Consider the following 17088-nt stretch of genomic DNA (forward strand, 5'->3'; position numbering starts at 1 on the left):
GTCTTCAAGCCACTTCAACTCTATCATATATCATTGTGACTGTTAGCTGATTCCTATCCGCTGCCTCCGTGCACTACAGTCTTCTATCTACATCTACTCACCTGTGCATCATCGTGACTGTTAGCTGATTCCTATCCGCTGCCTCTGTGCGCTTCAGTCTTCAGCTCATCTCAACTCTCCCGTGTTTCCTCGAGACTGCTACTACTATTGCTATCCGCTACTCTCCGTGATCATCAGTTCCAGCTCAACTCTGCTCTCCCGTGTGCCATCGTTACTGCACCTGCTGGTTGCTATTGGCTACCTCCGTGTGTCCGCAGAGTCCTGCTGCCGCTACTCCTCAGCTCTACTCGTCCTTCAACTGCTGATCCACTCTCCATGCTTTCCTGTGTTTCCGCTGGTCTCTACCCGCCTGTCAGCATTGGATTCGTGTCTCACTACTTACCTCTCAGCTAGACCATCGCTATTCTTCAGGGTCCTCCAGGAGTCCAGTTCCACACTCTACTGATTCCTGTGTATTTGTTTCCCTGCTGGTCTACCTACCTGTGCGCTGCACCTACTTGACTACCGCTTCATCCATCCAGGGACTTCGCATCCTGCCGGCCTCCTGCCGTTCAGGTATCTCTGCACTCCTGTCTGACAGCCTGCTTCTGAACCACGGTATGCATACTTCTCATTGACTGTGCTGGTGTATTGCATATCTTGCTGGACTGTGTTGGTTCTTCTCTGGAGTTTGCTATCCGCTGAGTCTACTGCCATCATTGACTGTGTTATCTTGTGCCGGATTACCTCAAGAGACTTTCTATTATTACAGTGCTGTTCAGTCATTTATATATTGTGCATATTATTGTGGATCAAGTTTAAGGTGCCCGTGTATCTCCTGTGTTGCAGTCTCTCCCCGTGCTCCTTCCCACATATATATTCAGTGGTACAACTTGCTAGAGGCAGACCACTGATCCCTGTTCCTTGTGTCACTTGTTCCAGTATCCTTTCACATAGCAGTGGTACAACTTGCTAACGCAGACCACTGACTCCCCGGATACCTCCACTTGGATTCCATTCCTTCACTCAAGACAGCGGTACAACTTGCTATCCGCAGACCGCTGACTCTCATCACCTCGTCGTTTCTGTTGGACATTCCTCCTCACTATAGCAGTGGTACAACTTGCTACCGCAGACCACTGACTACCTTCACGTGTCCTGTGTCCATACAGTTCCTCGTGTATTATTACCTCCATATTACCAGTGCTGCTAGTCATAGACTTTCCTGAGCATCTCATCATCTGCTATTTCCTGTTCCGTGATCACCCTGCTACCAGAGTACCATAATACCACCTATTTTGCTCTGGTAAGCCTATCACCTGGTGATCCCTGGGTAAAGACTCCTAGTGCCCGTGACATTTGGCCTCAAACTACCTCTATGCTGATGACACACAAATCTATCTTTCCTCCCCTGACCTCTCGCCCGCCTTGCTAACCAAAGTATCTAGCTGTCTATCGACTGTAAGTACCTGGATATCACAGCACTTCCTGAAACTCAACATCTCCAAATCCGAGCTCATCATCTTTCGTCTCACCAATGTTGCTGTCCCTCCCAATATCTCCTTCTTAGTTGACAACATAACTCTCTCTCCTGTCAACTAAGCCTGCTGCCTTGGAGTCACCCTCGACTCTGTCCTCAGCTTTACACCTCATATCGGTCCTTTACCAAATACTGCCACTTCCTTCTTAGTAACATAATGAAAATTCATCCCTTCCTCTCTCAGGGAGCAACCAAAATCCTGGCCCATTCACTCATCATTTCTCATTTTTGCTATTGCAACCTCCTTCGCACTGGCCTTCCTGATTCTCACTTTTCTGAACTTCAAACCATACAGAATGCTGTGACTATGCTCATTTTCCTCTCCCGTCACACACCTTCCGCTACTCCTCTGCGTAAACCTTCATTGGCTCCCTATCCATTTCAGAATTCAGTTTAAGCTCCTTAGCCTCACTTACAAAGCCCTAACCAACACTATTCCCCTTTACATCTCTGACTTTGGCTCAAGGTACATACCTACCCAACCACTCTACTCCACTTCTAACCTTTTCCTCAATTCACCTCTCATTACCTCCTCCCATACTCACCTCCAAGACTTCTAGCGTGCTGCCCCTGTTCTTTGGAACTTCCTGCCATGCCTCACTCAACTCTCCCCCAACCTTCAGTCCTTCAAACGCTCACTCAAAGTTCACCATTTCAAGCTCGCCTATCCTACCACCTCCTGACCATCTTATCCTTCACATTCTCTTCCTTTGCCTGTCATCTCCATTTTCTCCCAGTTGGACCTACTGTCTCTCACCACCCCTCCTAGAATGTAAGCTCTCGCGGGCAGGGTCCTCTCTAATTATTGTCCATGTCTGTCCACTGTTTGTCCTTGTATGTCCTGTCATGCATTTTGCTGCACTCTGTGATTGTAATTGTTACTTGCTTCTGTATCCGGTGCTACAGAATCTGTGGTGCCTTACAAATAAATAAATAATAATATTTTTTTTTTAAAAAAAAAAAGTGCACAATATATATTAAAAAACACTTTTGATGACATTTTGCCTGGAATTTGGACTGTTGGAAATAAAATTGAAAATGGCTGTAAGCAGTTATGGTAAAAACTTTAAAACATAATAGAAACAGTGTAATATTACAAATGTGTAGTATTACAAATATGACCATTACAACCTAGAGTTACCTTTGGGTTAGGGGCTTTCTGTATTTTCCAAATAACTTGAGAACATTCTGTAGTTGTATGAGAATTGCTGCAATTGGGATGAGGGGACAGAATGGTCATTTTTTAATAGTGTTTTTGAGATTATGTCAACTAAATACTATTGGGCTGACACTAGATTTAATCCACCAATTAAGAGATAGACCAGTTTGTTTTAGAAAACCAGTTGAAAATATGGGTAAAAATGTCTTCTAACCTGAAAATGAAAAAGGTACTGTACTAAGACCAGATATTCCACAGCAGTATCCCTGTAGTGCACCCTACATTCTGCTATTCTGTTCATATGTTTGATTCTTTTACTATTTCTAGTGATTCCCTTATTATTATTCAAGAGATCCCTCTATCTCTACTGACCTTATTCCATATGCATTAATCATAGCTATATGCCAAGTACATCCTCAACAATAGTATAGCCACATGGCGCTACGGATGGATAATAGGCAAGTAAAGTGCGCAATGAGTTCTTCTATGAGAAATAAAATAACTCCCCGGTGCTCAAATTAAGTGAATAAAGATAAATACATTTATATGTATTGTTTAAAATGTAAGCACAGTAAAAAAGGGGGTACCACAATGGCTAAACCCAATTAAAACACACATGTATTATAGTATAGAGAATAGATAATGTCTGCAGACAATCCAAAAAAGAAACAAATCCAAAAAAGATGGAATCCAGGTTGCGTCCTAAAAAAAGTAACCTGGATTCCATCTTTTTTGGATTTGTTTCTTTTTTGGATTTGTTTCTTTATGTATATATTTTTTCTGGATCCAGTTTTATGGTTTTTTATCTGTTTATTTTCAATCAATTTTTTTACAAATCGTTGTGTAATATTGTCTGCAGACATGATCTATTCTCTATACTATAATACATGTGTGTTTTAATTGGGTTTTGCCGTTGTGGTACCTCCTTTTTTACTGTGCTTATATTTTAAACAATACATATAAATTTATTTATTTTTATTCACTTTATTTGAGTGCCGGGGAGTGATTTTATTTCTACTGGTATTATTTTGAGAGGATTAGGAATCTCCTCTCCCTCTCCCCATTCTTTGGCAGCCTTTTTCTCACATATGAGGAGTGCTGGTATTCTCTTATCTTTGTTTATGAGTTCTTCTATTCCTAATCATATATTGGTATTATCAAATATTATATATACAAATAATAATGAGCATGATGTGACCTGTCTGCTAATTGGGTGGTACTTTTTACACCAAATACATAGGCAGCAATGTTGGATCATTTTATATTTAGTTGCAAATGTGCCAGCGCAATATTGGATGGCATAATATAGAACCTTCTTCATGAGGTCTTTGCCTATAGCAGGCCAATTTCCAAAAAATGCAATATGTTCCAAAGGTACTCAGTTGCCCCCAGGTTTTAACTTGTGGTATTAGAGGTTTATTGAACACAATATTGCTGATAAGGTTGACAGGACACGAAAGAAAGAAGCAGATAGTAGCAAGAGCAGAAGGACACAGTCCAAGATACAAGTCAGGACAGGCCGAGATCTGTAGTGAGGTCAATAAACAAGCTCTGGTCTGGACTGGCTGCATAAAAAAGAATAATCGGACCAAGACCTTATCTGTGAGGAGTTTGTATGTTTTCCCTGTGTTTGCGTGGGTTTCCTCCGGGTGCTCCGGTTTCCTCCCACACGCCAAAAAAACATACTGGTAGGTTAATTGGCTGCTATCAAATTGACCCTAGTCTGTGTGTCTGTCTGTGTGTGTTAGAGAATTTAGACTGTATGCCCTCTGGTTGTTGTTGCTCGGCACAAGGCATTCTCCGCTGCCATCAGGGTTCCCTGATGGCAGCGGAGAGATTTCACAGAGAGAAAGTAGGTGAACGGAGTGTTTTTATTAGAAACACAGGTAATACAGGTTCAGGATGCAATAACTGGTAAGGCAGTAATATAACCACAGATCTTAACAGTAGGCAATACTGTAAAGTGATCATGAGATGAGTAGCCTGCGGATTGCTGGGTTGGATACCTCTGGAACGGTGGTGAGAAGAGTAGCTTGCAGGTTACAGGGTTAGATACCTCTGGAAAGGTGGTGAGATGAGTAGCCTGCGGGTTGCAGGGTTGGATACCTCTGGAAAGGTGGTGAGATGAGTAGCCTGCGGGTTGCAGGGTTGGATACCTCTGGAAAGGTGGTGAGATGAGTAGCCTGCGGGTTGCAGGGACAGATACCTCTATAAAGGTGGTGAGACTCTTATAAGGAGTAGCAGCAGGTGTGAATCATCTGGGGAAAACGAGCTTAGCTCAGCAGGAAGGGAAACAGTTCAAGCGCCACAGCCACAGTAACCCCTTTGGTGGCATGGTGGTACTGTAGGCTAAATGTATCCAAAAAGACCAACATAGCTCCTGGCAAACAGGAGCTGCAGGAGGCAGATCGTGACAGATGCTCTTTGTTGTTGTATTAACAATATGATAAGGAATGAAGGAAATCATTAGATGGCAGGTACAAAGGTAAAGTCTTTAGCTGTACATGGAGGGGAAAGTAAGACATATGAGAAGGGTAGTTAGCATCTCAACAGCTCCATACCACCTTTTTACTTAAACAGATATATGTAGAATTTTATGGGTCACAAAGAAAGTAATACACTTAATTTTAGGTATTAAAAGTTTTTTTCACATAAGCTGTCAATCACTCCTCCATGCCTACATTTTCAGAATATCCTTCCTTGCATGCTTTGGCCTATGGAATACTCAACAAAACCAACACAGAACAAGAGGGAGTAGGCATTTATCCTGTTATCCACTATAAATAAAATATCATCTTCCCCCCAAAAGGTGGTATGACCAGCTGATGAGTAATAGATAATGTAGATAATTTTATCATACTTACACACATTGCTTTGATTTTTGTTACAGGACGTTTTAAAAATCTTACAAAATCACACTGGCTATTCACCTGAGCAATTAAATGAAACGTTCACCTCGTGGATAATATATGATGCTTTGTCTTGTGAGGTAAATAATATAATTGCAATTTGCTATTGTATAACAAGAGTCCAGTAAATGACAATTTGAACTAGATGTACAATTATTCATTAAATTCAATGTATTTGTATGGTTACTAAATGCCATCTCGCTTCTAACAGGCACTCTGAAGAGCTTTGTTGGTGCTCAGTCCTTAAAGGGTTTTTTCACTTCGAAAATGCATTTGGCTAAATTCCCTCTCTTTCCACTAGTAGTATTTCTCTCTCTTGGGGCATTCACTATATTTAGCAGGGTCATGACCACACTTGCCTACTCTCCCAGAAAGTCTGAGAGACTCCAGAATTTCACTTTTGCAGAAGTGGGCAGGGCCTCGATGATGTGATTTTAATGCAAATCATCATGGCCCTATGACGCTAATCACAGTGCAAATTACGCCATCAGTCCAAAATGTAGGTATATGGTCTTACATATATTCGGGTCCCATGCTCACATTTAGCACTGCTCAACCTATTCTGTATTAGGGGAATCTCATGTAGCCTATGTTTCCTCTAAAATGAGTAATCCAAAAAAGGTTAGTCCAATGAGGACTCCACTCTGAATGGTTCCATTCACAATCTGCAGGATTTTTCCTAGCAAGATCCATTTATAGCAATATTATTACCAGATCTCTCCAAGACTTTGAATCCTTGGATCAGTAGCTCATTGCTTACATGTACAAACCTGGGGGTAAATGTATCAAGCTGAGAGTTTTCCGGCGGGTTTGAAAAACCAATCAGATTCTAGCTATCATTTATTTAGTACATTCTACAAAATAACAGCTAGAATCTGATTGGTTGCTATAGGCAACATCTCCACTTTTCAAACCCGCCGGAAAACTCTCAGCTTGATACATTTACCCCCTGATCTAACAATTATAGTTATACCTATTCTTTAAATTGTATTATTTATATTGTAACCTATATTATATATTGTATTAATTGAAAAATAAAATAAAAAACCCTAACAAATTGTGAATTATACAGTATGAAGCACCCCTCTCTCTTTTTGCTACAACACAACAACTAAAACAAAACAATTAACGAAAACAATCATCCATTAAGCCAATGGAATCAGATAAATAGTAGGGAAAGACATATATTTACTTATGGTCTCAGTTTCATACTGAAGCTCTAATTTTCTTTAAAATGGGAAGAAAATTCCTTTGGACTCTTCAATTATCTATTCAGCTGATCCAGATAACTTATTTAATTGAATTGATTTTCTTTAACACTGTATCACAAAGATTATATTCATAATTTAGTATCATACATATTTTTAAAAAGGAAGTAAAGCACATTGCATATGGTTACCCCAAGAATATTTAAATATCAGCTGTAAAATTATATGCCTCAATCATTCGAATGTCTATTTTGTTGCAGAGATATCATAACTACTCTCTTCCTGAATGGGTCACAAAGGATGTTATGGACAAACTCTCTCATCTGTCTGACATATCCATGTCTTCTTTTTTTGGAATACACAAGCACTATGAAAAATCCAGATTGCAGGGAGGTAACTTAAACTGCTCTCCATCTAATTGAGCAACGGATGGGTTAAGAAAATTCTATTAGATTATTAAATATTGCTTTAATAATACTGCCCTACAATACATTATGTGGCTTAGTTAAAAACATGGAGCAAAAAGCAATGTTGTACTGTAACCAATAGCAAAGAGTCAGCTATCAGTTTTTGTAAGTCAACTACATTAACAGATTGCTAAAAGCTAATATCTAATATTGTGCACAATGTTCGTAAACGTCCACTGCCACCTATGTAGAATATTTTACTATGTGACTTTCCCACTAGCCACAGCCCTGATGGTTGGTTGCTACATGCAATCGGTTTTCTCGGGGCTCTTCCGTACGTCTTACAGCCCTGGTCAAAAAGCCCAAGGGATGAAGGGGGTGGGGTGATGTCTTGAGCACAACAACTGTCACAAAACAGGATAAAATTAGTTTTGCACTGCACCTTTTTTTTCCATTAATGACCCTCACTGCCAGATATGGGAAATCCATGTCCTTGAAACTTGTAGATTTTTTTGCTATGTCATTTTATATATTCAACTTTACTTTGTGCAGTATTGCATTTTGATGCTAAGGTTTGCAACTTTCTATACCCAGTCAAACTACAACAACAAAGAAAGGTCTGAGACAAATGCTTGATAAAAATGAAATGGAGAAAAGAGGTTGTCTGTTAAAGGTAGAAGAATAAAGAAGTTTATTAGTGTAAAAACTTTAAAAAGACATTTTTGCTTATCAAGAATCTTTTTGTAAAGCATAATTCTGGTTATTTTGTCTTCTACACTGTAATCCAGCTACAATATTGTTATGTTGAGCCTGGCAAAAATATTTGAAAATGGAATGAGATAGGCATAACACTGTATACCAGCTCACTCCGACCAATGTGTATATGCTGTACTTTATGACAGTGTTTCTGACAATGTACTATATTGTTTGCAGGTGTTCTACTGAGTACAATTTTAAAAAATATTACGAATGCTACAATGACTCCATCTGGAAAACTGAAGCTAATTATGTATTCGGCGGTATGTATTTTGTTGTGGAAGTTCCATATCGTCTATGTTCACTCTCATTTTGTATAAAGTTGTAAGTCAGACTTTCTTTTCGTCTACTCTTTGATAAATGACAATTTGTTGCTTAATATCATCACAGTCAGGAGCAGACCCACAAACACAAAGCTTCTCACTTAGGTAGTAGAGAAGCACAAAACTGAATAAAACGGTTTCTTAACCAGTTTGTCAATTCAGATCTACAGTTCGTAACTCCAACAGAAATTCTTGAACTTTAGATTTACCAAACGTTTTTAGTAAAATTTGATTTTATCCAAACAATCTGCCTTATATATATATATATATATATATATATATATATATATATTACAGATACAAAGAGTGCATCCAGCTAATTTTATTCACACAATTGTTTTTATAAAGGATATTACAACATATCTCACTGTTTTTAGTGACCATTAAAAGTTATGTTTTAATTCTGTATCCACAGTTACTAAATAATAGATAATTCCAGTGAGCTCCAGTGCACCTAATTAATCCTTTTTGCTTCTCACTTTGTTTGAATATGTGTAGCACATGGGCAAGCCAGTTTGCACACGGTTGAACAGGATCGAAAATGTTCAAACTAACTTTTCTACTGTGAAACTCAAACGTAAACGGCAATCCTCGAGTAATGTTTGCTGTTTCAATTTAGAAATATTAAAAATACTATAAAATGTAGTTGTTTATATTTTAAAGTTACTTTAACATTTTCAACAAGCAGAAAACCTCAAACGTGAACTGTGAAAGGCAATCGCAAGCTGTGAATTTGAAAAAGCAAAATCAAATCGGTGTTTACTAAAGATTGTACAATAAAGATTGTACAATGAACATCACGAGACCCCCAACCAGTGAAATTCACTGGAATGAAATGACTAAATGAACAGTGCAACCCAACGACTATTTCAATTACAGAATAGTCTCTTAGCATTACTAACAGGCTTTGTCTAACCATTTCTGTCTGTGATCGCTACTGAGACAACGCTTCTGCTTATGTTTTACCATCTTCTAAAAAGTTAAATTACTGTAGTGTACACTATTAGGGTCTGATGTTTTCACTCTTCATTTTCACATTTACCTGCAAAGCAGAAACAGTTATTTTGACTTCTGAAGCAAGAATATTAGTGGCTTTATAATTAACTACTACTTATTTTTATTTACTTACAAGATAGAAAGAGTAAACTAGAGTTTTATGTTCTAATTTATATAAAGCCCCAGTGATTCATTTTTGGAGTAGAGCAGCACCATATGTATTATTTATGTAATTCATATAATACAGCTCTGTTCAAAAGCATAGTAAAGGCAGCATGGTGGTTAAGTGGTTAGCACTTCTGCCTCAAAGTGCTGGGGTCAAGAGTTCAATTCCTGACCATGACCTTATCTGTGAGGAGTTTGTATGTTCTCCCCGTGTTTGCATGGCTTTCCTCCGGGTGCTCCGGTTTCCTCCCACACTTCAAAAACATACTAGTAGGTTAATTGGCTGCTATCAAAATTGACCCTAGTCTCTCTCTGTCTGTCTATGTGTGTGTGTGTGTGTGTGTGTGTGTGTGTGTGTGTTAGGGAATTTAGACTGTAAGCTCCAATGGGTCAGGGACGGATGTGAGCGAGTTCTCTGTACAGCTCTGCGAAATCAGTGGCGCTGATAATAAGCAGTCGAATAAATGGTGATGATGATGATAGTAAAGGTGACAGAGGACAGCTTTTGAGGGTGCAACATGTCCCATTCTAATAATATCATGCGAGACACCTTTTCTTTTCTCGACTCCTCTTCTACCTATGACCCCCGACAGATGGCCACCCAGAAGCAACTATGGAGGAAAGAGTAGAAATGTGCCGCTATTTCCTCCGTATTTTACTTGATACAAAAACCCCTTAGAGTTCGTAAGGAAGAATATTTGCATTTTGATCATTGAATCCCTACATTGTGCTGTCTACCACAAGCTCCTACCTGAGGCAATTTTCTCACTACAACCACCACCCCTGATTAACAAGCAAGGCTGTTTGACAGCAGTTGGAGAGGTGCATGTTACCTATCTCTCTGGTATAATTTCCCTTTAATGACAGTATCTGATCCCATTACAAAATATATATCACTATTGACTTTACATCAAGATATAGTATATTTTAGAACAAGTAAAGTTCTAATTATCCTAAATAATTTTCCAACTCATTTTTATAATCATTATTGTTGTTGTTGATTTGCATCACAGTACCAGCCTGTGAAAGCAGGGCAAATATAAAACAGGGACATATAAGATAGACAAAATAAGTGCAGATGTGAAAAGCAACAATTGGGGAAGCTCTTAATATTTAATTTATGAATGTATTAAAATGTGCCCTGGTAATGGTAATGACTAAAAGGAATGGCATATTACTAAACTTTTTTTTTATTTTATCATTTTTATTAGACATTCAGTTACCTCTCTGTCTGTATGTACTACCCAGTATTGTTTTATTACTGTTTGTTCGCAATTGTAAAGCGCTAGAGAATCTGCTGGCGCTATATAAATAAATGATGATGATGATTTTTGTCTTTAATTATAATTAGCAATATGGTGATGCTCCTGACTGTATGTCAGAGAGGTAAACTAATTTTATTTGTTACATATTGGGTATATTTTTACCATAAGCAAAAAAATTGGTTTTAAATGTTTTTAATTTTACTTATTAGACAATCCATGTTTGTCTCTTCCAGCATGACACCACCATAGCTGCTCTCCAGATGGCTTTAAATGTGTCCAATGGAAAAATTCCCCCTTATGCCGCTTGTCATTTTTTTGAGCTTTACCAGGATAATGAAAGGTAGGTAGCACATAAAATGGAGTGGTATATTAACATAGTTGTGAGCACAGATTTGCTTCAACTTTTCCACAACCTTTTTCATTGCCTGTTAACCTGTGTCTATTGTACTTCACATACTGAGCAAGTCAAACATATTCATTGGAAGTATAACCTCAGAAACAGACTGAGTGTCCTGGTATAGGACAAGAAACCAGTCAATGTGTTTCTACCCATTTTTACCACATCTCAAAGATATATAATACTGATCAATCTGAAGCCACCAGAGTATGTGATTATATTGCTATAGATTGGCACGTCAATGCATTTACACATTTCATGCAAATTATACATTTACACAATTTAAAAATATGTTAAATCATTCTCTCCAGCTAGAAGGTATTAATCTGATTAAGTTCCAAAACAAAAATACAACCAAGATTCACCAAAAATTACCAACAGGAGAAAGCTGATATTTATGTCGCTGTGGATATTTCTGGGAAAAGAAAACAAAACAAATACGAAGAACTTTGTTATGCTTTATATACATTAGCATGAACATAGCAAATACATTACATACAATAATTTTCATTTTTTTATACTTTCATGTGAATCTTATCAATGTTCATAAATATATATAGCAATAGATAGCTATATATAATTTGTATTTATTTATTTATTTTTAAACTTCCAGCCACTACAGCATTGAAATGTTCTACCGGAATGACTCGTCACTAGATCCATACCCAATCACTTTGCCAGGATGCTCTTCATCTTGTCCTTTAGCACAATTTACTGATCTGACATCCTCAATCATTGTGCAAGACTGGGATAAAGAATGTGGAGCTAAAGTGGAGGGGAATAAGAGCTCAGGTATGATTACAATCCTAACGCTGTACATGGAACAGCCTCCAAGTTGGTGTTATGGCACTTTTAAATTCTGTCAAATGCAATACAACAATTGTTTTGTTCACTCTGTGTTACAAATGAACCATATATTAGCTTTCCAAAAGTTAAAGTGATAGTGGCCAGATGAATTTTTGAACCTTTGTAATGCTGCTATTCCAGTCTCTTTCCACTCCTATGCATAGAACAGTGTTGGCTAACCTGTGACACTCCAGGTGTTGTGAAACTACAAGTCCCAGCATACCCTTCCAGCAATAAGCTGCTATATACACCTGGAGTGTCACAGGTTAGCCTGGCATAGAATGTCTTGGGCATTATTCAAGAAACACCAAGATGAACACAAGGACACTAAAAAATAAAGAAAGAAGTGGTAGATGTACACAATTGTAAATAGAAAAAGTAAGCATTCATGATGTACAGCACGGTGACTAAGTGGTTAGCACTTCTGCCTCACAGCGCTGGGATCATGAATTCACTTCCCAACCATGGTCTTATCTGTGTGGAGTTTGTATGTTCTCCCTGTGTTTGCGTGGGTTTTCTCCGGGTGCTCTGGTTTCCTACCACTGTCCAAAAACATATTAGTAGGTTAAATTGGCTGCTATCAAAATTGACCCTAGTCTGTGTGTGTATGTTAGGGAATTTAGACTATAAGCTCCAATGTGGCAGAGACTGATGTGAGTGAGTTCTCTGTACAGCACTGCGGAATCAGTGGCGCTATATAAATAAATGGTGATGCTGATGTACACCAAAATATGGAAATAGGATTAGGACTGTATCAAGATACTCACTTTTGACATATACTGACTCAAAATGCAGTCATTTCTGTATTATAAAAGTGCTAACACATCATCTTCATGTATTTATCCATACAATATAGTGCTGTAGGATATGTTGCTACTGTGTACATCAATAGTAATTAGGATAGAACAGGTAGCATGCTTTTCAGATTTATTTAAGTTCAAAGGGGAATGTTGTTCCGGCACATAGAGAACCTTAAAGGTCTAATATAGAATCTATGATAAAAAAAGAATTAAAGTTTTTTTTATTGCGCCTATTTATTTCAGTTCTATTTGTATCGTATAAAAGAAGTTCTTTTGCTATTTTACTGGACTTTATATTGCGCAAAGGTATAGCATTGGGATACATGGTGGCATAGTCCACTATGACCAATACATACTGATGGCCACAGGCCGACTTCTCTAATGGGGCTACCAAATCCATACCAATACGCTCAAACGGGGGTCTGCACAACAGGGATGGGAAGTAGCGGGGCCCGATAGTCTGGCTTCGGACAGGTTCTCTGACATACTGGACACATCCGGCAAAACCCTTTTTATTGCCTTGTACACTCCTGGCCAGTAGAACCTGAACCCGTGTTTTATCTTGCCCCAAGTGCCCCCCACACAGATGTGTATGTCCAGCTTTGAGAACAAGTGATGTATGGATTTGCGGCACTAACAATTGCTCTACAGTTCTACCCTGTACATTAGCAACTCAATACAACATATCATTCTTTACAATATAATAGGCAGTACCTTCTGCAGGCTTGTTAGCCTTCTCTACCCCATTAATCTCAACCACATTCTTATAGACATTAGCTATGGCAACATCTCCAAGTTGGTCTCGGCCAAATTCTCTTAGTGGAAACAAGTTAGTCAATCCTGCCCAGTCTGAGTCCTCATTGGGAGGCATAGAACCTTCACCCGTGTGAGTAAGTACAGCAGTAACAGGAATCGGACACTAGTATGCTGAACCATTTAACGGTTTATTTGCAGTTGTCAGGATGGTAAACAGCTCCAGCAATGGTACAGCAGTCATCCAGAAACAGTAACACAAAAATCTCCACCACCTACATCTTGCTGGACACAACTTCCCTGTCTGCAAGCTGGCCACTTACTGGCATCAGTGGTCCCACCCACACATACAGACAGTGCCTTTATCCTCCACCTCAGCACTACAACAAATCAGAGCAAAGCAAACCGATTACACCCATGTGAAACACCTGTGTATGTATGTGCTAAAAGAGGAACCTAGGGAAAACATAACCCTGTCTGCAGCCTGCTGCTGCAGACTAACTGGTTCCTACCTGTTTCCTTATAGGGGAACTGTGGCAAATATCGTTCTTTGGCTCTAATATATATATATATATATATATATATATATTGTCCTTCCATCAAGCTATTATACCATATGTCCAAAGTGTATAAGTCACCAACACTGGATGAATGTTTTTCATTACTGAAACAAAATATACCGACCACTTTCCCACAGCCTTCAAATCTTTATACCCTCTCACAACTGTCCCTATCGCCACTTTGAGCCACACTTGCTCCTCGTTTCAGCTGTCGCCTATTAGAATGTAAGCTGACTAATGAGCAGGGTCCTCTATACCCTTTGTTTTAATGTCTGCATTTATTTTGTCTATCTTGTAAGTCCCTGTTTTATGTTTGTCCTGTTTTCCCAACTGTACGGTGCTGCTAAGCACTTTGTGCGCCTTGCAAAACATACGATAATAATAATAATAACAGTGACCAACACTCAATTCTGCCATCACAGGAAATATAAATCAGAAGTTACAGGGAAGTCTATGATATTATGGTGGGATGTGGGGTAGTTAAAAGGCATTCAATATTATAAATAGATCTGTATTGCAATCATTAAACCATAGGAGAACTCCTTAGTAAAACCATTAAATTCAATCCATAATATAAAAAGAGAAAGAAAAAAAACACCTAACCAGTTGCCAGTTGAATTAAGCTGCTTTTCACACACACAGAGGTAACTGGAGATGGGCAACAGTAAGTGGTTGTCAGGACCATAATTAGGGCTGTGCAACAGGGGCAAATGCCAAGGGCGCATAGCTGAAGGGGAGCGCAGGATAATGAATATTTTAGGTTAATTTAATTAAAGTCGAGGGTGTCAGTTTTCCTCCTTGCCCCAGGCACTAAAATTTCTAGCCAGGGCTCTAGTGGTTGTACAGTTTACTGAAAACTTTGGCTGACAGCTGGAAAAATCCATAACAAAACAACTAGCAGGCACAATTATTGGTTTCCAATCACACTGTCACTTCTAGATATATGTTTATGTGATTAAATCAATTTTTTTGAACTGTTAATTGTATGAATGTCTTTTTTCTTTCCCCAGCAAAGACTTGTCTTCACTAGATGGATTTAGGGCTTTAGACCCATTGATAAATAGACCCCTTAATCAGTAAACCACAGTTTATTGTTTCAGGAGTCTATTTACCATTTCAAAAACCCAAATCTTTAAGTTACTGATAATGAGTATTGTACATGTGTTACAGTGATCAATAGGTGCCCTTCCAGTATCATAGGGCATACAAAGAGTTTGTTTGCTATGGATGTAGTGAAGATGTACACCTGTGAGCTATGTTAGCAAATAACCTTTTATGTATTTTTGCAATGTTGAAACAAAAAACATAGTTTGTTTTGCAATATACTAGACAAAGTGTTGTTTTTATTTAACATTATTTTATTTGTTATTTTTACATCACTTTTTGTGCTCATAAGAAGTATATTGACATATGCATGAAAATGTTCACTGTTTTAGTATTTATTAAACAGTAATATACTCTTGAACTCTTCACACCACAAAGAAGAAGAAAGTACTGTATTAAAATATAAGCATAGACAGCTCACAACAGACCATTGTATAGTGAAGTTGGGCTGAAAGACAATATATTTTCCTGTACTTCAAAACTCTCAACCACAAGTTTATTGATCAAAAAGTTGATAGCTTTTTTGATATAGAGGCCATGTTCTACCAGTTTGACATGAGTCTCACATCACTACTCTGTGCTGTTGCTATCATGTATATGCTCAAATTGGCGTTTTACTGGAATCAGCCCAATTTAGTTCTTGGATATCAGTGTGCTCCATTAGACCCCAGTCTAATGAAACTAAAAAGGAACTTTAAAGTATAATGAAAGTTAAGTTTAAAAGTTAAAGTTATGGCAAGACCTCTCAGCCACCCTTACTTATGTAATAAGATCAGGCTCCACAGATGAAATTTGGTTGGACATAAAGCAGTGAACAAGAGCTGGGGCTGATAAAGCAGAGAAAAGGACAGACGAGTCAAAAAGAAAGAAGCATCTGTGGGTGAATGCACAGCGGGCAACATGTGGCCGGCAGGAACCGGTTAATCATCACTGCTCCAAGGCCATGGGAGACATAGCTGTACTATTCTTTATATAGTGGCTGTGTTGGTGATCATATAAAGCATTGGTTACAGGTCCTAAAGTTTTATGATATAAAAAAATAGTTCAGTGTGCTCAAATTATTGATTCCCAGTGTTTATGCAAATAATCCTTGATTATTATTAATTAAACTTCACTGGTTTCATGGCAGAGACATTTTCCACTAAACACCCATTCTAATGCTGTAATAATTTTGTGTTTTTACGCTTATCATATTAAACATAATCTTTATTTTTTACAGGTGCTGTTATTGGACTGTCTGTTGCTGTGGTTCTCCTGATTATTGTGATTATTGGTCTTTTGAGAATACTTTGTAACTACAGAAAACATCTGGGCATTTCCAACTATGAGACAGTGTGATGAGAGGCTACACAAATCCTCCATGTTACTTATATAATTAAAAGTGAGAATTGCATTTTGATACAAAGGGCCAATGTTAAAACAAGAGAGAACATAATTAGTTGTTCAGGGTAAATCCTGGTACAGGAGGTCCTTTGAAAATTGGGACAAACTAAGTCTTCCATTTTCAAAACAATGCAAAATATCCATTTCTAAGTAGAAAACTTAGTATGAACTATAGATAGGACACTCAATATGCAAGTTTGTGATCCCATACTTTTACTAGAACCGGTGTTAAGGTCTGCATTTTAATAAATCACTGTCAACCAGGTCCCCAAAAGCCTCCTCCTATAACACAGTACTTTTAGAGGCAGTGATGTTCTAGTAATGTACAAAAGGTAGTGATTTAACAGACAATAAAGAGGAAATAAAAAACTTGCTGAACTCCTTTGCCTTTTTTGTTAATCAACATAAGTGTCAGGAACTATGTTGAACTCAAGCAGGATTAGACCCCATCTGAGACCCTCTGGCACCAAGTAGCACA

General features: G+C 38.2%; 1 protein-coding gene across 1 annotated transcript in view; it reads left to right on the forward strand.

The window, feature by feature from the left end:
* The window catches only part of ACP3 (acid phosphatase 3), a 37417-nt gene extending 20435 nt beyond the window's left edge, over window positions 1–16982 (forward strand). The window contains exons 6-11 of the mRNA XM_075212443.1: window positions 5629–5727; window positions 7116–7248; window positions 8196–8281; window positions 11001–11107; window positions 11778–11956; window positions 16447–16982. Of these exons, the coding sequence (XP_075068544.1) occupies window positions 5629–5727; window positions 7116–7248; window positions 8196–8281; window positions 11001–11107; window positions 11778–11956; window positions 16447–16565 (723 nt within the window). The 3' untranslated portion in view covers window positions 16566–16982. The remainder of the gene's footprint in view (window positions 1–5628; window positions 5728–7115; window positions 7249–8195; window positions 8282–11000; window positions 11108–11777; window positions 11957–16446) is intronic.
* The last annotated feature ends 106 nt before the right edge of the window (window positions 16983–17088 follow it).

This window comes from Mixophyes fleayi, chromosome 5, assembly GCF_038048845.1.
Source record: "Mixophyes fleayi isolate aMixFle1 chromosome 5, aMixFle1.hap1, whole genome shotgun sequence".
Classification (NCBI taxonomy): Eukaryota; Metazoa; Chordata; class Amphibia; order Anura; family Limnodynastidae; genus Mixophyes; species Mixophyes fleayi.